The 21,092-nt window shown below is 35.0% G+C and overlaps 1 protein-coding gene, 1 long non-coding RNA gene and 1 other non-coding gene across 6 annotated transcripts; 1 reads left to right on the forward strand and 2 right to left on the reverse strand.

The window, feature by feature from the left end:
• Positions 1 to 2,504: 2,504 nt before the first annotated feature.
• Positions 2,505 to 13,563, reverse strand: LOC135135172 (uncharacterized). 3 transcript variants are annotated; one of them, XM_064064169.1, is made up of 5 exons: positions 13,355 to 13,563; positions 13,109 to 13,301; positions 12,959 to 13,010; positions 2,953 to 3,482; positions 2,505 to 2,906 (listed from the first exon to the last, which is right to left on the reverse strand). In XM_064064169.1, the coding sequence occupies exons 3-5, from the start codon at positions 12,988 to 12,990 to the stop codon at positions 2,596 to 2,598; spliced, it is 873 nt and encodes a 290-aa protein (XP_063920239.1). In that variant the 5' UTR covers positions 12,991 to 13,010; positions 13,109 to 13,301; positions 13,355 to 13,563; the 3' UTR covers positions 2,505 to 2,595. The 3 variants fall into 3 exon arrangements, with proteins under 3 accessions (XP_063920239.1, XP_063920240.1, XP_063920241.1); XM_064064170.1 differs by having other exon boundaries at positions 12,959 to 13,301; XM_064064171.1 differs by lacking the exons at positions 12,959 to 13,010; positions 13,109 to 13,301; positions 13,355 to 13,563 and adding an exon at positions 3,535 to 4,045.
• On the reverse strand, positions 7,905 to 7,977 carry Trnav-uac (transfer RNA valine (anticodon UAC)). Its single transcript has one exon. It is a non-coding gene; the product is annotated as a tRNA-Val (tRNA).
• A 284-nt stretch (positions 13,564 to 13,847) lies between the features above and the next one.
• On the forward strand, positions 13,848 to 15,301 carry LOC135135256 (uncharacterized). 2 transcript variants are annotated; one of them, XR_010281476.1, is made up of 3 exons: positions 13,848 to 14,695; positions 14,751 to 14,884; positions 14,939 to 15,301. It is a non-coding gene; the product is annotated as an uncharacterized LOC135135256 (long non-coding RNA). The 2 variants fall into 2 exon arrangements; XR_010281475.1 differs by having other exon boundaries at positions 13,848 to 14,884.
• Positions 15,302 to 21,092: the final 5,791 nt, after the last annotated feature.

The following is a 21,092-nucleotide window of genomic DNA, read 5'->3' on the forward strand; positions in this document are numbered from 1 at the left end:
TAAAACGTCTACAATTCCAGCGAACTTACCTGCCTAAATTACAGCAAAAATTTTTCGTCGTGCGGCATCCGCTGATTCTGAAAGACCCAAACCGCGCCTGTAATGAATAGTGAAAAACCGTGTAATTACCGGCTGGATTAAGTGGTCGATTAAACACTAACTGATAGTTAGAGCCCTGTAATTTAATGCGGTTCAGTTCAGTGTACACTCTGCAGGCATTTCAGGAAATGTTGGACATGCCAAGTATTGCAATTATTTACAAAGTTCGTTTATTCCATGAAATTAATTTCAGACAATTAAAACTTTGATTGGATTTTTATGCAGTTGGGTATAAATAACCGCACTTCTTTGTGCGGAGGGCAGGTGTTTTATAATTAAAGTTCGCGAGTTATGCGGAAAAATTCGTTGTAATGTGATGTAGCGCTTCATTTCAGCAAAGAGGGTCAAGGGAGAAACATAATTTAATAAGACTCAAGCGCTTGTACGGATTTTAAAATTATGTAAACCTAAATTTTGAAAGATGAAATATGTTTGTTTACTACCAGATTAACTTCAAAGTTGAGGGAAAAGGCGCACCTGTGTTGTTACGCAGTTGAGATAATATTTTTATTTACGCAGTGTGTTTATACGTGTTTGGGATCAGGAGGGCTATGGAAAAGTTGGCAAAAGTTTTGAATTTATATTTACCGCGAAACAAATTAGAAATCCATCAAGACCGCATGGCATTTTGTGATTACTCGTGCTCCAGTAATTTGTAACAATCTGGAAAATTTCCCTGTCTCGTGGAATCTGCCATTCCTCGAATTGGCGAAAACTACACAAGACTGAACTTAACAATTTGAGTTATTCAGTGATTTCTGAGTGAGAATAATTTCTAAATTCACTTTGACTAATCAATTCTCCATGTGTTCAAACCTGGATGCGACACCCTGTATATATGAGCATATTTTGACAAAATTACTAAAAATTTAATGAATTAGAAAAAATTTATCAGCTGAAAAGTGTAACGTAAAGTTTGTTCCGCTTTTAATTGAGTATTGGGTAAACGTCACCAAATTTTACTAAATCTAAATTTAACACGACTGCCTATATGCAAAGTTCTAATTTCTCAGAGAGGCACACAACCACATATTTACGTCAAGTTGACAGGTTTATAAACGAATTTCTGGTCAATATTAAATAATAAGATTGAATTGACACGTATTGTCAGTTCACACTCTTAGTTTTCGCCCCTAATAAATGAATAAATCAATACTGCCTGATTTCTGCAGCAATGTCAATAGTAGTTTTATTTACCAAAACAATGCTTACTCCATTTTTGTCCCGATATTTTTCTTTCAATCTTAAATTTAACGTTAGAAAAGCTAGTTATAAATAAAATAACCCTCACTGCGTCTATGTGAAAACGCGTGTGAGAAACCGGAAGGTGAATTACTGCAGTATATTCAACACCGACCTCCAATATGTCACTTCACTGGCAGTGGTATTGCAAGGGTTGCTTTCAGAAATTTTTAACCAACCCCTTCACATTCACTCAAAGCGCACAATCGTCGAACACAAACTTACACAGAGACTTTTAATTAAAAATTTTTGCCACAGTTCTTTACTCAACTAGTTGTATCTGATTTTTTATAGCAAAATAAATTGACTCTTCTAATTGAATTCCCGAAAAGTGGTTAATGCCCCTTTTTATGTACAATAAAGAGTAGTCTCCCTCGAAGTAATGAGGGTGCTTGTAAGACGCGAAATAGCACATATTTCGTATGAGAATTGCGTTGGGAACCTATAAAGACACACTAAAGGGGGGGATATTAAAAGAAGTTATCGGAAAAGTGCATTTTCTGACAAAGCCGCGTGATATTGGCGGCGGCGACTGAAGGACGACACGGGGGGTGTTAGGGCTGCGGCTGAGGGGCGTGTTGAAACGTGACAACATTTGCGACATATGTGCCGCCAACAATACCTAATATCACGGCGATATTAAGACTTCGCTTTGTTTCGCACTTTCTCTTCGCATTATTTATTCGGTCGTTTGTTTTGGAGAAAAGCAGATGGGACGAAACTAAAAAGGATCTGGGGAACGTTTTTTTTTTAGATATAGTTCTAGAACGACTGCTGGAAATATAGTGTCTGAATTTAACATTTATTTGTAAATTATTTACTGTATTAGTAGTTCAGATTATTATCTGCAAAGTTGTTTACACCGAACTTCGTCTAGACTTTTGTATGCAGGAATACGTCAGGTTATACATATTTTTCAATAAAGATTCGTTTAACAATACATTTCAAAAGCTAGACGACATCAATACATCATAGTCGAGAAAACTTATTGCTTGCAACGTTACATAGAGTTGCTATTAAACTTTAATAAACTCTACATTTTGTGCAAAAATGAAACAAGTCCTAAAAAATTGGTCTGAAGTTATTCAGAATAGACAGAAATTTCCTTGCCTCTGAAGCATTCCCTATATATACAGTTTTAAAAAATGTTTTAACAGAGAAAATTATAAAATAATAAAATATAATAATCAGACATTAATTACACATTAATGGTTGAAGTAAAAATTAAACAGTATATGTATAAATTCACGGGCGCTATGGATACGGTCCGTATCGAGAAGTATAAAAAGGAACAAATCTATCTTTCCTCCTTCGCCTGTTTGTACTTTCGCCTGGAACCACAGTAAATCTCACAGCGGGAACTTGTACCAACTTACTCTCCTTGGACAGAAGCTCGATGTAGTCATATTTCTCCGAAGTTTGAATTTCCTTCTTACTTTTCGAGCCTTGCTCATACAAATTGATAACAAGTGACTTTTTATCTCCTGGAATTATCTTCAAATTTTCTCTCTCCGGTTGTGGTTTATAGAAGTGCATCTCCAAGAAATTATTACTTGCTGCTCTACCTACAACGGCTGCCAGTTAATTTGCCAAAGGATGTTTTTTTCTTACCATTAAAACTTACTTGTTTCACTCCACTTGTACCCGCTTTGCTTACATAATTTTTCTCATCTTCGTTAACGCAGACGGCTCCGCTCTCTGAATTTTTTGTTTCGGGATTTTCAAGTTCTTCGTAAAGGACTTTGGAACTATTCGTCAAATTTGAAGCCATCATTTGCTGCCTTTGAAAGTCTTCATCTTGGCGTACTACGTCTTCTGGAGTTTCTTCGTTGTTTTCTGGGTCTTCGTCCAACAAGGAATTTTCTTCAGCTTCTTTAAAACTTCTTTTCTGGCGTTTATGGTTATATCCACTTCCGAAAAATTTGTTAACGAATAGTGAGTCGTCTCCACGGAATAATTTTCCTCCTGGGTTTTCCTTATTTGATGTTTGGAATGCTTTCCCTACGTTGCTTATACTATCCTGGATTTTGATAGGAGTAACTTCAGATTTTTTCTTTAAATTACGACAAAACGTAGGACCTTGTAGAAAAGTTCTTGCTTCTGTTTTAAACCATTGGCCAATTATTATGAACGCGGTCACACTAAAAGAGCATCTTACTATTATGGATTTATTTTTTTACATAGAATACTCACTAAATTAGCACATGATAGAACATTTGAAGAAATTAAATTACTAAAAAAAGTGTACTCTTCATTTTACACAAATCAAAAAACTTGTAAATGTCACAGAATGTCAACAAAAAGTACATCAAATTTTCAAAGTTTATTTGATCCCGATCTGAACCGCTGCAAGTAATTATTCCAGCGCCAACTGATGTCTCCTTGAGCCTCTGTCAGCTGATCTGCTTTATACCAGTGAAAGAATTGCAGATTTTTCGGCTTAAAAAGCTATTCCAATGACAATAAAGCCTTACATGATTTACACATGTTTACGCAGCACCAGGGTTCGAACACCTTGCATCTATCTATCTCCTTCGCACCCCAGCACGACCGCGCGCTGTGTCGCTGGGGGGAGTACTGTGGCGGCACAATAATAGCTAGGTAAGCAAAGTAAAGATAAGCCGCTCTGTAGCCTAGTGGTCAAGGCACCGGCCCGGCAAGTGGGAGATGTGTGGTTCGATTCCCACCGGGGCAGCAAACATTTTTCTTCGCTTACTTTCATAATAAAATTACGCTTACAACGTATGAATCAAGAGAAGACATTGTAGAACTTTATCATAAAAGAACTGCTTCACACAAAAATTGTGCCTCGTCTTCTCTTCTGAATACTCTTTTTTCATCTAATCAGGTAGTAAAGCTACGTACTCGTTTCCACGCGCAATTGTTAAATTGATCATATTCTCAAAACAACGATCTCATCTCATTTTTGTCAACAGAGTTCGCCTTAACCCATCATTTTATTTTGTTAATAAATAGTTACATTTGTTGTTCATTATTTTACTAGAATATCTGACATTGCAAAGGAAATTGCAGAAGCGATTTGGACCAGCCCTATTAATCACTGACAATAAATTTTTAACAAAGAATATTATGTTGCCTAACTTTTAAAGGTGTACAAGTATACTCGAGCAAAACGAAATAAATTGCCAGCAAACACCAGAACATTGTGTTGCCTGGGTTAGAAGTTGTAAAATACCGCTCAAAAGTATTATACCAAATGCTCAAGTAAAACGGAATGAATCCTTAACACAGAACATTATCTTGCCTAACTTGGAGATTGGAGAGTAGTTATATAGTGGGGCTCCTAAGCCAGGTCAAATGAGGTCAAACTGGTCTAGTAGCCCCACTACTTTTTATCGAACGTTTGTCACCGCCTTGTGCTCGGTCGACCTGACCCCGGGGACGGTTCTGGTTTGCGCAGACTCGAGTCCTATCCTGACTATCCCCTCATATACCTTAGTACGAAAGTACAGATTTATAAATAATATAAATAAGGCATTACATTTAAACTTTCATTCTCAAAAGAGAGCGTAGGTTCGAATCCCACACCTGACAGTTTTTTTACGTTTAAATAAAACACATTTTAATGTTATAGGAGTATTATTTATTGAGGAAATATAGAATGCAGCCAATTGTAAATATTTTTAGCATTATTTAATAAACAGAAACATTTTTTATTATTAGATGTATGATATCACATGCTGGGATTTCTTTGCTTAATTTCACACAGTCTTCTATGGCTTCCAGATTCATAATTTTGGGACCGTTTTCTTCTAGTGTTTCCATGAAATAATTTTCTTTATTCCTTACACGTACACGACCTCCACCCCATGCTCCTTGATGTATTCGATCAAAATTTGTTTTACAAATGTCTGATCCTTGGCGCCATAATTAAATCTCAACATATGATGATAACGTTGTTTCTTGCTGCTTTCGTTAATTTTGGCAAATGAAAATGTATAATTCATCCCTGTTATGACCAGTTAGGCCAAAATACAGGCAAGTTTTTACGTTTTCTACATCGAAAATAGCTAAAAGTTTTTGCATATCGTTGGGTTAATCTGCGACCTCATAGATTTCTAAACATTCACTAAAGTCGTTATTATTTTAAGGACGCACAAATAATTTTCATTATTGGAAATTATAAGCAAAAGTGCATCTACACTGTCGTTTTACCTAACTCCATTCTAAAAAACTCGAGTTTTAGATACCACTGTGCAGCTTGCAGAATAAAAACAAAGTAGAGGCTCGTTATATTAACAGTGTGAACAGATATCTACCACTAGCAAAAAAAAAGTATGGCTTAGTAACCAGTTGTATCTAGATTGTAAATGCATATCTTATTTGAACACCTGCAGCAATATTTCTTTAAATGTCTACCTACTTAGATAAAGCAATGAGTGTTTGAATGAGAAGACAAGGCACAATTAATCAGATCAAAGGATTTTATGACGTGCTAGTCTTCTCTAGAGATATTAGTGAATAAAAACAGTTTGTTTAATTGTTTTAAAACATGGGATGTGTTTTTTGCTTTAATTATTTTTTTAGATGCTTTTTTCACATGTTTGATACGACTGATGAGTTTTTGTTAAAATGAGCAGAAATTTTGAAAATCTTGAACAGTATACAAATTAATAAAATAAATTTATTTTTATAAATTTCCTTAACGAATAATATTAACAATACCTTACTGACATTTGCAGCATAAAATATAAAAATAAAACGTACCATAAAACATATCAACAAAATTATTGGTTCTAATCTGTATTAAAAATTTTGAAGTTATGTTGTTGAAGTGTTAGTTGTCGTGCGAGTAGTTCAAATTTAAACCCAAAGACAACGCTACTGCAATTTTTAAAATTTTTGAAATTTTCAAGGTAACCTTGACTCTTAAATAACAAACGCCTAGTAATTTAAGGGAAAAACTGTGTTTTAACTGCTTATATAAAACTGTCCAATGTTTATAAATAAACAAAAACGCCAAAAAACAGTTTAAAAAAAAACCATTGGTTAAAAAACGGTTTTCTAACATCTTTAGTCTTCTCATCCAAGCACTAATACGGATAATAACCCCTTCGAATATTGTTGCAGATTTTCTATAAACGTAGTGGTAATTGACAAGTTGCTGCAACCGTTGGTGAGAAATGGGAGATGAGATCCTTGTTTAGAGATTTTGATCACTTTAAAATTGTACGTGGAAACGACTGCATAGTGTTACTATCTAGTTAAAGAACCAAGTGTTCGGATGAGAAGACTAGCACAATAAAGGGTAGACGCATAAAATCGTTTGACTTATTTAATTAAAATTGATATTCTTTAAGGTTTAATAATGTTTTTAATATCCGGTCCGAAGAATTAAATATAATAATCGATAAAATATGCCGTTTATCTTGTCAAAGAAACCTTTTGTTTTAAAGTATTGATTAGGTACTTTGTTTTTACATTTTATTATTTCCCCATTAATTCTTGTCCTAACAAAGGTTGTAGTAAATAAATAAATGAGAACCAAAGCTTAGGGATTACATAACATTAATTTAAATTATTCATTTCAGAAAACTATTGTTCAAAACTTATAAATCCCTCGCTGAAATGTGTTTCATTCAACAAAACTTTTGGAGTTATGAATATTTTTTACACATTTTGAATAGACTACATGTCAGTTTTTACATTATGTCAGTTTAAATACCTAATGCGCACTACTGAACAGGACAAGGTCATCATCTCATCCATTTCCAGTATGACTAGAAAGAAAAGCTTTCAACAAACTTGCAAATTAAACTTCCTGTCCTTCACCCATCGTTCTGTTGACTCCGCGTCAAAACAAATTACGGATTCAGACAAATTTAATAAACAAAAGTTAGAAATAGATATGCGAATAGCAAATTCCTCTGAATGTTGAAATACAATAGAGGGTGCAACTTTGTCAATTTGAATTGTAAATGTGGTTGTTCTGCGAAGATGAGTGGCGTTTTCTGGATTTCCTTTGATTTAATGCTTCCAATATCTTTTCAGGTTCATTTGTTTGTCACCATAGTTTACCGCTCACATCTCGTAAATACAAAATCCCGGAGAAGAGAAGAAAACTCGAAAAAACACCAATTCATTTTCTGCTTATTTATCAATTTGTTGTCACCACTTCATTATAAAAGCGTTTATCCAGTTGTCCTTTCTACTTACACCCCAGTTATGAACAGACAATTATCGAAGTGGATTTAAAATTTTATCGGGAGCGTAGAACTCAGAAACAGCAGCCGAATAATTTACTACAAAGGAATTTCTCTTGAGACTGGGTAGTAATTTTTCAAATAGTTCCTTCAGGAATTAGCATTTCGATACGTACGTTAACTGAAAAATTGAAATCGAGTTTTTCAAGTGTTGCGAAATTGTTCAATTGTTCGGTTCGTGCGTAACAGAAAACATGAATGCTTTGTGCATAAATTTTACAAACAATAACAATAAAAATGGCAGGAAAAAAGATACGACTTGATATCGCTCGGGTTAGGAATTCCAGTGATGTATGAAGGTCAAAAAATTACAATATTTGGGGATAACAAAAGGATTGGTGGTTCCGCCCGGGATCGAACCGGGGACCTTCTGCGTGTAAAGCAGACGTGATAACCGCTACACTACGGAACCGGTTATTAATAACAATATTGTGAAAATATGCAATGAAATTTAACTATAATCACTATAAAAATTGGAGCGGATTCAAAGAGAAAGTTGCGCTCGACTAAATTATTATGGTTGTAGTTTTGGAATAGATTGTTGGCCCAATCCATTCAATGAATTGCTCTGCGTGTGGATGTGGATATAATTATTATTAATTAATGAAAACTAAGTATAACATGTAATAGTAGTTGGCTTAACAGTATTTTGGCTGTTTTATTTGGAATTATTTTCTCTCTGCGATTTTTAATTCAACGAGTAGTTCAAAGCCACATTCGAATTCAAGCTATGATGATTCTGTACTCATTCAGACGAAATCTAGATAACACGTTTTTATTCACATTTTAAATTTCGAAACCCTTTTGTGCCTTCGCGAACCAACGGTGCACAATGTTACAGAATTATTTTTTAGGGTAATACTGCCATCACAGTGCACATTTTTCTTAATTTTTCCACTTCCTAAGCAACTAATTAATAATTACTTAACATATAGTTCTTGAAACCCAATGCAATTCTTGAATAATCCTGAAAAAAAATGCATGTTGTAGTGATAATGAACTAAAACCGGTTATCGTAAACATTTGGACCATTATTTTTTTCATTAGACAAGTAAAATATCCATCATTTGCACACTTAGAGTAAGTTCACTTTATATGTAATACATCATCCTTAACATATTTACTTTAAAAGCCCAACTTTTGTTTCAAACTACAATAGCATTTATTTACTGAAATACAAACAGTATTCCATCTCAGATAGCATGTTCAGCAAATTTTAATTTAAAAACGGAATGTTGAAAAGAATAGAATAATACCTCGTTTAATAAAACATACTTTCGCAAACATTGTATTAGTTGATGTTGTTAAAGCAAACAAGTAATAAATGTTCAAAACGCTTTTCAGATTTAAAATGTTGAGATTTTTTGCCTAAGCTTTATGTAGCAAGATTATTTTACAAAGAAAATGAAAATTAAACTCTCCTGTTTATTACTGATTGGGAGAACCAAAATAATTTAATAAGTTAGTAAACCTACGTAGATGATAAAGCGATAACCAAAATTGTCTTCAGAAATTTTACTATGCCATCTAGACATTTTAGCGCTGAAATCTTATTTAGGATGTACAAATAGTATATTAGCCGAGGTTTTGAAGCGAACACGCGGTGTCTCGGGTTTTAATTTGCGCTCGGTCTAGAGGTGACTTCAAACCCGTAGTTAATATTGTGATAATCCAACCATCCCGCCTGAAATTGATATGTGAGAAAAAATTGAAAGCCCGCGAAAAATTCAAAAATGCAAAATTTGACCTTGGGTGTGGTCGTCTGACAAAATAAAACCCTACGTTGATTTTTTGAAAAATGGCGGAATGCATTCAGATGCAAGTGTTGGACCCCAAGGTTGGAAAAGTACCGCTAAATGAAACACAACATTTATGGAGGACACAAAATTATTTATTCCTCCACTGACAAAAAAAAAGAAAAAAAAGCTGCGTGCGAGGGTCACTCGTGACTTGTCCTCAGGCTGCCCAATAGGGGCCGAATCGCAATCGCGTCTCAGATCCAAAAAACAAACTTATTGAACTTTGGATGAAATTTAACTGAAATCAAATTAAACGTTCTGAATCAATGCAAATATTTGAAAATCACAAATTTAATAAAAACAAAGCAAATACACAAGTTATTACAGGCGTATGGCGGCAAATTTAAAATTATGGCAGTCAACAAAAGAACATCATTTTAGTAAAAAAAAGTGTGGCGATCGAACTATGTCGATTTCATTCTAGACCACAACAAAAATACCCATAGGGGGCGTTGTAGCACGAGCTTGAGGCTCCCGGTCGTGACTGTTCTCCTACCCACGACGGTGATTCTATTTATCGCAAGCACTGCCGCCCAGCACGAAGAACATGCCTAGACGAGCAGGCCCTTAGGGTCGCAAACTCGCAGTTGGGTCCCGACTATGGGGTAGAAGCCGACAGCGTTACGTCATCTCGACCGCCCCTGAATTCTATTCTAACCAGCATCTCTTGTGCAAATAAATCCCACCAGCTCGACTAGAAACCGCGCACTCCGTTTCTGCCACGTTTTTCTGTGTTATTTAACCTCAATTCCATTTATATGTTCAATTCTTATAACTCTGATATTAAACTACAACTGAACAAGTGCCAAAGTTTCAAAAAGAACAATAAACAACATTTAAATTCGCCATACAATCTTGTGAAATTTTAAACAACAAATAATTCTTATTTGAGATTAAGATTAGATATCAGATAATTTATACGACGGAAACATTCTTCAACAAAATATTTACAAAACAAAAACTAGCAAAGATTAAAAAAAAAAAAAAAACAAAAAAGATCTAGTGTGAAGTAACTTGTGAAGATAAAATATTACGTGAGGATTAGAAACTGCAGAGCATGAAAGTTTACGTTCAATTTAAATTATACAACAAAGAAAATTACTGAAGTTAAAATTATGAGGTAGAGAAATATTGTATGAGGTGAAAATTGCAAAGCTAACAATTTTACATGAGATTAATATTTGCCACACTTTATCAACGATTCAAACAAAGAATTTATATTATGTTCAATTAAGTGATTGGTTACTTAAAACAATTTGTGTTGAAGGTTTATATCGTAAACTGCTTATCCCCAACAAAACACATAATAAATAAACACAAAATGCATCAGGCGTTGCGAGGAAAGCTCCTCGGTGATGTAGTTTTTAACGTTGCAAGAAAGTTATCTCGGTGATATAGCTGTGCACGTTGCGAGAGAAATATCTAGGTAATGTGATGATGATACGATGATAATAATGACGATAACTGCATAAGGAGAGAGATCTTTAATCCCTCCCTTTTCGCAGTTCACGATATTCTGAATTTTGCTGCACCTTTCCACGGTCTTTTTCCACAGTGACGCAACGTTAGGTTAATTTAATTGTTGTAAATGTACTATTAGCAATCTCGTGTGAAGAATTAAAAAGTGTTATAATGTAACACTTACCTATTAGTATCCAGAAACCTTATTCATAATTAGACAAACAAAATCAAACGAGTCCTGACTAAGTGAATTTTATGAAAACTCCTAGCAAATGTCTGTTAAGTTGTGTTAGCACCAGTTAACGATTAAAATCCTAACATGAACTGTGAATTTACAAACAATGAATTAAATTTATACGTGTTGGCGTCGTTCAAAAATTCGCCTTTTCCAATTAGAAATCCGCAAGAATTAGCTGCGTGTATGGGGACAAACCGTGGCGTCGTCGGCGTTACGTTTAATTGTCGTTAAACAAAGGCTTTCTTCCTTTTATTAACTACCAAGCCAACTAAACTTAACATAGTTTCCTTACCGCATGCTGCACTCACAACAAACAAACCAAAAGTAACACCTGTCATTTCTCTCCGCCAAACGGCCATCTTTTCTACCAACCCTCTAACTAGAAACCCCTAGCGAGCTACCAACTACCTAAAAAGCGTTACCGTGCACATGGTTGCCTATGTTTAACGATTTTTTGATTGATTTTTTTTTCAAATTCCAATTAATCAAATGTGATTTCGAACCGCTGTTAAATTTTTTCAGCGCGAAATTGTGATTCAAATTCGGTCACCACAACATTTCCCTTTTCTAAATATAAATATTAAAACGCACTCGGAAAGTGACCAAAGCCGTTCATCCACACGTTTCACATAGGAGAAGTACAGGGTCATCAAAATTGATTGAGAGAGTTGGTACCCCCTGTTTTTGTCGTGAAGTTTGTCAACCTTATGACAGATTTGTTTAAGGTTATATGGCAACGAATTCAGTGACGTGACAAAAATTAGAAACTTCAAATCTGACAACTAATGTTTTTACCAAAAAAAAAAGTCGAAAAAAGACGCCACTGAGTTTTGAAATTTGAAACTTGAAACTTCAAATTTGACAGCTAATGTTTTTATACAACTTAATAAACCAAATTATTCAAGTTCAGGTTTACCAACCCTCTCAATCAATTTTGTTGACTCTGTATTGCAAAAAATTTCAAAAACTTAATTTTTGCTCGAAAAACCAAAGGCGCGATACGAAGGACAGTACCTTATTTACTTCTGTACTTACTGATATTTTATAAACGTCCGTGACAATTATTACTCTAATCGACGGATGATATTCACTATCGTTTGTTACCTTATTTATATTGTGCATTCTACATTTCTCCCTTGCTTTTATTTTTGACACCTTCTGTCAGATAAATGAGTTGATGGGATTGGTTAGGTAAAAATTTGTTACGAACTGAAATGGTTGTCGTAACATGGCGCTGTCACATTTTCATTTTAAAAATATTAATTTTCTTTATTTTTCAAAAGTTCTGTTAAACAAAAACTTGCGTAAATTGTGTTTCTGCAAGACAAGTTATTGCCGGAAAAATCCAGGAGCGTTTATCTCAAGATTTATGCAGAATATAAAGACTGGTGCGCAAAGAAGTAGGTTGCTGGAACCTCAGAAAATGTACTTGTTGTATATTTCGAAGATCAATCAAAGAGCCGTCTACTTTATGGTCGGTGTATTAAATGGTACGTTCGGCAATTTCACTAAAGGAAAACATCGACATCACAAAATACTTACTTCAAATTGGTGTCCTTTATAAAGCGTCAAACCGCAGCATACAAACCGAAAAAATCGCGTGTTTTTTTTCCAGGGCAGAAATTACAAAATTCTTGTTAGAAACTCCTGAAATGATTTTTTATCAACAAAGGTACTGTTTCCAATTGTAAATTGTTGCCGATGTTTTAAATTCTCTGTTATACAGGCGATTTTTACAACTGGATTAGCGGGGGCTTGTCGCACGGAAGAATTGTGCAACATGCACATGAAAGATATTAACTTTCAAGATGACATTATCATAGTCAATATATCACATACCAAAAATGCCACTTCAGAAAATTTATCATAAATTGTTAAAAAAATATCTCACTAACAAACCCAGTCCAGATATGCCAAAAGCTTTCATTGGTTTCTGAGGTTGTAAACCTGTAAAACAAAATATTGGGCACAATACAATTAGTAACACAATAAAATTGCAAAATTTTTGAAATTAGATGATCCGGAGCTATATACTGGTCACTCACTATGTCGGTCCTCCCCTACAATGTTGGCTGAATGTGGCGGAGATATTTTATCACTGAAGCGCCTTGGGGGCTGGAAATCCTCTACTGTAGCGGAGAATTATATTGAGGAATCAATTATAGATAAAAACAGAACTGCAACAATGGTGCACTGAATATGATGCTTCGATTCCGTCAACTTCTTCATGCCCAATATCTAAAACTTCAGATGTAGTAACACTACCATAGATATTCCTGTGGCAAACTTACCTAGTAGCCTAGTACCTCAATGAGTACATTAGATATAAATCAGTTGTCGAACACTTCCATTGCAGGAATTACCATGATTTGCCATAACTGTACCATTAATTACAATTTTAAATATTTGCCAATTTTTTCTTATGTTTAATAAAGTTCATTAAATAATTGTTCTACCACTTTCCACGATTTTGTGTGGTGGTTTGCACTTTTGATCAAACCTAACCTAAATCTTCAAGACAAAGAAAACCGCTTACACATGTCAGAAATAATAGACATACGACTTACGACAGCTTTTGAATTTACCATAAGCAATAGAACATAAAGTGACATCACGAACGAAAAACACGAACTCTGAGATAACTTCACTTGAATATTGAATATATTGTTGATAAGTATACGAATAATAATTAGGGCACATTGATTGGTAAACATTCGATTTTTTACACCTATAATAATTTGATTATTGTTTATTGTACCAATTGAACTAACAAGTGCTGTATAAATGGGATAAAATGATTAATTTCCTTTGTTTTCTAGGTTGCTTCTGTAGTTCCCTATTGTGGAATTTCAGTGTATGAAATATACATAATCGGACAAATAATGGCAAAACATAATCATGGAGGAAGCTACCAGTACTGTATGGACGCTTGTACGTTATAAGGCCAGATGATTTTTAAAATGTGTACCAACTTGAAACAAAAGTGCAAAAGTTTCTAATTGTTCAATGTAATATACAAACTGTTCATGTGGAACATTAAGATTGCCATAAGGAAAAGTTTCAGAATTGTAGGTTTGTAAATGAGATAATACTGTCAGGGCTATGAAAGTCTCAGCTGACTCCATAAGAAATACATGGGGAGCTTACGGAACGACATAAAGAGGTCACTGGCGTCACTAAAGGTGCTCCGACCTTGAAGAACATAGTTTCTTTTTCATTTTAAGGTTTTCGGTGAACGTTTTGTCTGGTTTTGTCAACAAGAAATGTCATATTATTTACGGAATCATACGGGATGTTGGGTTATGGGGTTAAAAACAAACGTAAAATTTATTTTAACAAAGTAATAGATACTTACGACACAGTCTTACGATACATGTAAAAAATACTAGAAAATTCCAGGCTAAAGAGGTCAACAAACTGCAGGTTAAACGAAATAGTTTAATTTTCGCTGTGTGCGTGTTTGAGCGGTCCAAGATTTATTTTTAAATTTTAGTGTGTAAAAAATTCTAACTCTAATAAAAACTGAGACGAGGTAATCAAGAGGAAAGTCTTTGCAGGGGTGGTGGAATGGTATTTTTGTATGGTTCGTTTTTTAGCCGCAAACCAGTTAACGAATACAGTGCATAAATTGGGTAAAACTCACAAAATATATTACCCACTACCGGAGTATAAACTGCAAATGTTTAGGTGGCATCATTAAATCGCCAAAAATCACATCTTCATTGAAAACTTTAAAATGTCACACAATTAAAACAGGATGTACCACTTCGTAAGAATGTGCAAAGTTCACACAAACTTCGCAGAAGTGGTGGTGTAAGAATGTTCGTATTAATGAGTACCCACAAACATACCATAAACAGTTGTGTTCTTTCAAGGTGAGTTTCCGGTAACTCACATCACTTAATGATTGTTGAAGAGGCCGGAATACAGGGAAGATGTGTTGTGGAAGTTTGTTTAAAAGAACACCTTAGCAAATTTTTCATTTCAAATAAAATAGTGTTTCACAGTTGGTTCTTGCACTCGTATCGAAATAATCTGTAGTAAATAGTTTCCGAAACGTTCTTTGGAATTCTATTGGTGTGGGATTTATACAATTCCCAAATTGACGCCTCACAGAGCCAAACAAATATGTCAAACAATACTGATTTAGTTGCAGCAACCTTTTAGTGAAAATTGTAAACAAATTGTATTCTGTGAAAACTATTAAAAATAATAAGCAAAATGTTTATGTTCCTGAAGTTGTTTTTTATTTTTTTGTGAGTGATTTAAAAATATTAAGAGCGAAATAAAAATTTTGCAATTCACTTGTGGATAACAACTTATTTGTCAGACTTGTTAAGGATTTAATAAACGCAGTTTAAAACGTCAAAATTGAATAAAAATGTTTTGCTTGAATATATTAATAATTTATAAGAAAGAAAAAAATGTCCAATGTCACTAGTACATGCCATCCATTTTTGTTTTTGTGTACAATTATTAGTATTATATGAATCACATACGAATGCTACGAAATATTTGAATCTTCGTGTTTCCCGGGAACGGGCTCCCAAGGTCACACCCGTTCCGCAAATATTGCTGAAGTTTCGTTACTGATCTACTGTGCTTAAAGCAACCCGGAAACGTCAACCGTCAACATACAACATTGTGACGTGTTTGCAGCGCTGCCAACGTTGTTTGACGCTGTATATATATCACTCAATCTTTTTAATTTTAAAATTTATTCGTTGAAAAATATTGTACACAACGCGTTAGTTTCTGTAGGAACTAAATTTTGGCGATCCTACAACTTGTGATGAAAGTGTCGAAAGTGTAACCACGTGTAACGTACAGTCATACATATTTTTAAGGTTAAAGATAGAGAAATCAGTGTCCCAAAATGTGAGTGTATTGCAGACATATCAGAATATGACAAACATAACTGCTATAGTAATTGTCATAAATAAAGAAACTTTGGCGTGAAGTGAAAGGCAAGCGACAGTTGTGCTTGCTTGAAACCAATCTCTTCAAAAAAGGGACAGCCCAGATACACTAAGGCCAAACGTTTTGAGAAACTGTTCCCATAACGAAGACATTGAAAACATATGATCCTTCATATACAGGGTGCCGCATCCAAGTCTGGATATAGGGAATTAACATGGCAATTGGTTTTTATTTTATAATATCTCCCCAGATCACTTTAAAGCTATTATTGAGTAATGCCTTTGTGGGGGTCGAAGAGGGCTATCGGCCAGTATTTTTTTCAAATCGTTGCATCGCGCTCATACACTGTAAAAAGGTTTTAAAAATCGTATTTTGAAATTCGCGCCCGATCCGAATTGTCGCGAAGTGTTCCGTCGTACTGTCGAAGTTCGGCGATCGCGTCTTTCCAATAACCTATGCCAATAACCATGCAAAATCCAAATGTCAAAACGAAATTAGAAATTATTCTCATCAGAAATCAACGAACAAGTCAAACTGAATTATTTTATCCAGTGTGATGATTTATTGCAGGTCAATTTAAACGGAATAAATGCACAAACTGCACAAAATATTTTATTAGGTTATGCTATGTTCTACTGCGATTAGATGAAAAAGCGGGGGCCGGCATGTTCTTCAACGGTTAATTTAATTAGTAGGTAATTTGGATAAATTTCACCCTTTTTTTTGGAATCACTAAAGATTGGAAGTCAATTGATTTTACATTCGTTAAGCAGGGATGGATTTTTTGCCTCCAGGAAGTATCTTCATTACAGGAAATTTTTGAGAGAGAAATGTAGAACATTGACTCATCAACATTTTAAAGTATTTTTCTCTATTACGAATGTGTTTTGGGATTCAGAAACTTTTGTATTACTGTTTTATTTGTTTATTGTGTTAACAACAAAAATAAAAATAATATTTCGCAAAATAAAGTTACATTTATTTTCAAAGGTGATAAAAATTACATAAAATCAGGTCGGCACGACGTTTTCTAGGGATCTTAAACAGATGAGATAGAAGAATTTCAAAAAGCATCATGACAAAAAATTGAAGCCTGAGGACTACTTCTCACATATAGAGTTTTACGAAGGAACGCTTGAGAGAATCTGGGCTGATGGAGAGTTTTTGAGGAACATTTGTTTTACTGACGTTCATTTGGTCTTAAGGGAAGTTATAATCGTCAGAAAGATCAAATTTGAGCATTACACAACCCTCACGTGGTCCATGACCTTCGTTATCAATGGCGTGCAATTGTCAGTGTATGACTGGGGTTTCTAGGACATCATGTCATTGCACCTTTTTTCATCGAATCTGGATTGAATGCTCAGAAGTAGGATAATATGCTAGCTCAGCAAATACTTCCTGGGACTCGAAGGGTGCGGCATCTGCAGCAGGTCTTTTACATCCAGGACCAAATCTCCAGCCATACAGCTCGCATAAATGTTGTTTATTTGAACCAGTATTTTTCCGCAATGTTGGAATGGAAAGTTTGCACCGCCCCATTGGCCTGTGCAGTCGCCAGATCTAAACCCTTGAGAAATTTTTTCTTTGGAGATTTCTTCACGACCATCTGCATTCAGACAAGCTATACAAACAGAGAAGCGCTGAAACAAGCAATCCAGCAATATTGTCTTCAGATTTCAACTAAAATGCTGATCAACACGCGTAGGAGTTTTGAAGATCGGCTTACTTACTGTACAGCTGCTGAGAGCAGTGTTTTTGAGCAATTCTTGAAAATACTGCAATACTTCTCCAGATTCGTACAATATTTCATTACTTAATTCATCAACAATTGTTAAGTTTTGTTATTTGTAGTTATCTAAATGGTTCATTAAAAGGTCCTCTTCAAAAGCGCCAGCTGTTGATCTTATCATCACACAATAAGAAAAGCGGGCCCTCGATTTTTCATCTAATCTCAGTAGAACAAGGCATTTTAATGAGATTTTAGTAATGAAGACTCGACCAGCACCAGCAACATAACCTAATAAAATATTTTGTGTGGTTTGTGCATTTATTCCGTTTAAATTGACCTACAATAATCGTCGTTCAGTGATTACTGAGTGAGGCAGCGCGAGTACATTCCTAGCTTGATGGCTCCCAGAAAATGTCACAATACTGCCGATGGGCTTTGATGGGGTTTTGAGGAAGACCAGCAGCTCGAAGTCTTCATCTCGGGCTTTTTGGATACGGCCTGAGTGTAGTTCGAAATGGCTCGTTTGACGGGGTCGCGCACTATGACGAATGAATGGATCAATTTGTGCATTTATTCCGTTTAATTTGTCCTACAATAATCATCACACTGGATAAAATAATTCAGTTTGAGTTGTTCGTTGATTTCTGATGAGAATAATTTCTAATTTCGCTTTGACATTTGGATTTTGCATGGTTATTGGAAAGACGCGATCGCCGAACTTCGACAGTACGACGGAACATTTCGCGACAAATCGGAGCGGGCGCGAATTTCAAAATACCATTTTTAAAACTTTTTTACAGTGTATGAGCGCGATGCAACGATTTGAAAAAAATACTGGCCGATAGCCCTCTTCGACCCCCACAAAGGCATCACTCAATAATAGCTTCAAAGTGATCTGGGGAGATATTATAAAATAAAAACCAATTCCCATGTTAATTCCCTATATCCAGACTTGGATGCGGCACCCTGTATAATAGTGCTACAAATCAACGAGATCGCCCTATAGTTTGGCAATAATGTTGAAGGCAAGTGGGAGAGAGTTTCACTTTTGAGTTTTGCTAAATATTTCGTTTTTGTTTTTGGTTCAGGTTATCAGAAAACGTCAATTTTAAAAATGTACCCTTTAAAATTAAAAGAAGATTGTTGTAGAATCACCTACTTACAAAAAGTATGTGCATATTTTGCAGTGATCACATGGCAAAATGTCAAGCAACATTTATCAAGAGAAGAATCATTAGATCAATCATCATCTAACAGCATAAGTATATTACACTTTGTACACATAATCTTACAGGAGCAGATGACGTTGAAGGTAAGCAGTCTTGTTTTGTTAAGTTTCTGCAACAGCAGAGGATTTCCACTCCCTCTAGCTGTTTGATTGCAATCAAACCTTGCCCATGATTAGCCATTGCTGTTGCAGCACTTCTACGGAAGCAGTGGCCCGTGAAGTGTTCTGGATGTGGCAGGTGAAGATATTCAGCTATTCTTGACGGTATTTTACCGATAGTGTTGATTCCAACAGGCAATTTTGTGCATTTACCGTTGTGATGAGTGAGGAAAAAACGCGAATCATTTGTTTTCCTAAGACTATTGTACTTTTTTATGATATCAATCCACTGTGGGTGAGATACAACGAAAGTTCTAGGAGTGTTTGTTGTTGTCTCCGTACAGTAACAACAATAATGTCTGTTTTAAGTTCTAAATCAGACGGTTTCATGTTGCAGACCTCCCCCCTTCTGCACATGCCAGAAATGCCTAAAACTAATGCTGCCTGAAATAAAATAGTAATTGTTGTTATAGTAATTTGTTTATTAGTATGTGTCAATCTTACTTTCGTCATTAAACATGTTGAATCGGGCGCTTCTGCAATAAATTTAACTATATGCGCATGTTCCAAAACCGCCGACTTTTTTGGTTGATGCTGCTGAGTTTGTCTTTTTATGTAAAGAATCAATTTTGAACTGTCAGTGTTTTGTTTTAAAATTATGCATGACTTAAGCATATAATACACTGACCACAAAGATCTTTTGTGGGGTATTTCCTTGAAGTATGCCAACAAAACATTTTCAGTACATTTTGCGACCTTGTTTCTATGGCACTGATCTAAAAAATTTTTGGTGCGCGCGTTCATACCGCCCTTTGCTTTTTGTTGGCAGTAAATTTTGGTGTTCAATTCATGCTGCTAGATTAATTTAAATTTTAAAGTAGGCTGGTAGTGTCAACGTAGTGACCACCGTGGTAGTGACGTGTTTACAGCGCTGCCGACTTGATTGTCTATAAATAATTCTCACAACTCATGTTTTAATTTTAAAAATTTATTCGTTGCAAAAAATATTCTACACAACACGTTTGTGAAAGCTGCTTCCCGCATGAACGCTTGTTTGCGGCACGACCGCAGGGAGGCTTTCCAGAACTAGTTGTGTAAATAACTATGACCACTGACCAGTTTAGAGAATTAGTGGCAGGCATTGTTAAAAGTGAATTGCAGCCTTTCGGGGATAAAATTGATATTTTACAAACAGAAATTCGTAATCTATGCTTGGAGAATTCTCAGCTACGGAATGAAGTCGTAAAATTAACCAAAGATTCACATTCTCGTCCAGTTACTGAAAATAATTTAACACCTATTGATGTGACCACTAAAACGTCTTATGCTGAGGCTATCGCTAAAAATTCTCAGCAAACTGTTATTATCAAACCAAAGGATAAGACTCAAACAGTTAACAAAACTAAGTCTGATATTATGACTAGCGTGGACCCTGTTGAATCTTCGGTTAACATTGGTAAAGTGAAGAACCTTAAAGATGGCTGTGTGCTACTAGGTTGTGATGATGTTAAGCGATTTACACAATTAGCGAAAAATAAACTTTCTTCTGCCTATGATATTCGCGAAATTAAAACGCTGCGTCCTCAAATTAGAATAGCTGGTTTATCTGATGATGTCGATAAAGACAGTGTTATAAATTATTTGACTAAACAGAATGAATTTATCTTTGATAACAGTAACGAATACAAGTTATTAAAATACTCTCCTGTAAAAAATAAGTCTGATCGCTTCCAAGCAGTTATCGAAGTAGACATTTCCACTTATAAAAAAGCGGTTAGCATTGGTCATTGTTTAATTGGTTTAAATAGCTGTTCAATTTTTTGTGGTATCGATATTTCCCGCTGTTTTAAGTGCAATGGTTTCAATCATTCGTCTAAATACTGCAAAAATAATTTATGTTGTCCTCGTTGTACTGATAAGCATGAGTTAAGTGAGTGTAAAGCAGAGACTCTTTGCTGTATTAATTGTAAAAACATAAAAGGTACTGGTACTTCTGAGCTTATTAATACCGATCATGCTGCATGGGACCGCCATAGTTGTCATGCATATA

This window comes from Zophobas morio, unplaced genomic scaffold, assembly GCF_036711695.1.
Source record: "Zophobas morio isolate AGI-343-1 ecotype UQ-CSIRO unplaced genomic scaffold, CSIRO_AGI_Zmor_V1 ptg000024l, whole genome shotgun sequence".
Classification (NCBI taxonomy): domain Eukaryota; kingdom Metazoa; phylum Arthropoda; class Insecta; order Coleoptera; family Tenebrionidae; genus Zophobas; species Zophobas morio.

Excerpts from the sequence above, each read along its gene's own strand:
- LOC135135172 (XM_064064169.1), bottom strand. The coding sequence starts at position 12,990 with ATGAAAGCTTTTGGCATATCTGGACTGGGTTT. Across the intron at positions 3,483-12,958 it reads GGCATATCTGGACTGGGTTT|TGTGACCGCGTTCATAATAA; the intron begins GTTAGTGAGATA and ends ATGCTCTTTTAG. Across the intron at positions 2,907-2,952 it reads GAAACAAGTAAGTTTTAATG|GTAGAGCAGCAAGTAATAAT; the intron begins GTAAGAAAAAAA and ends CAGCCGTTGTAG.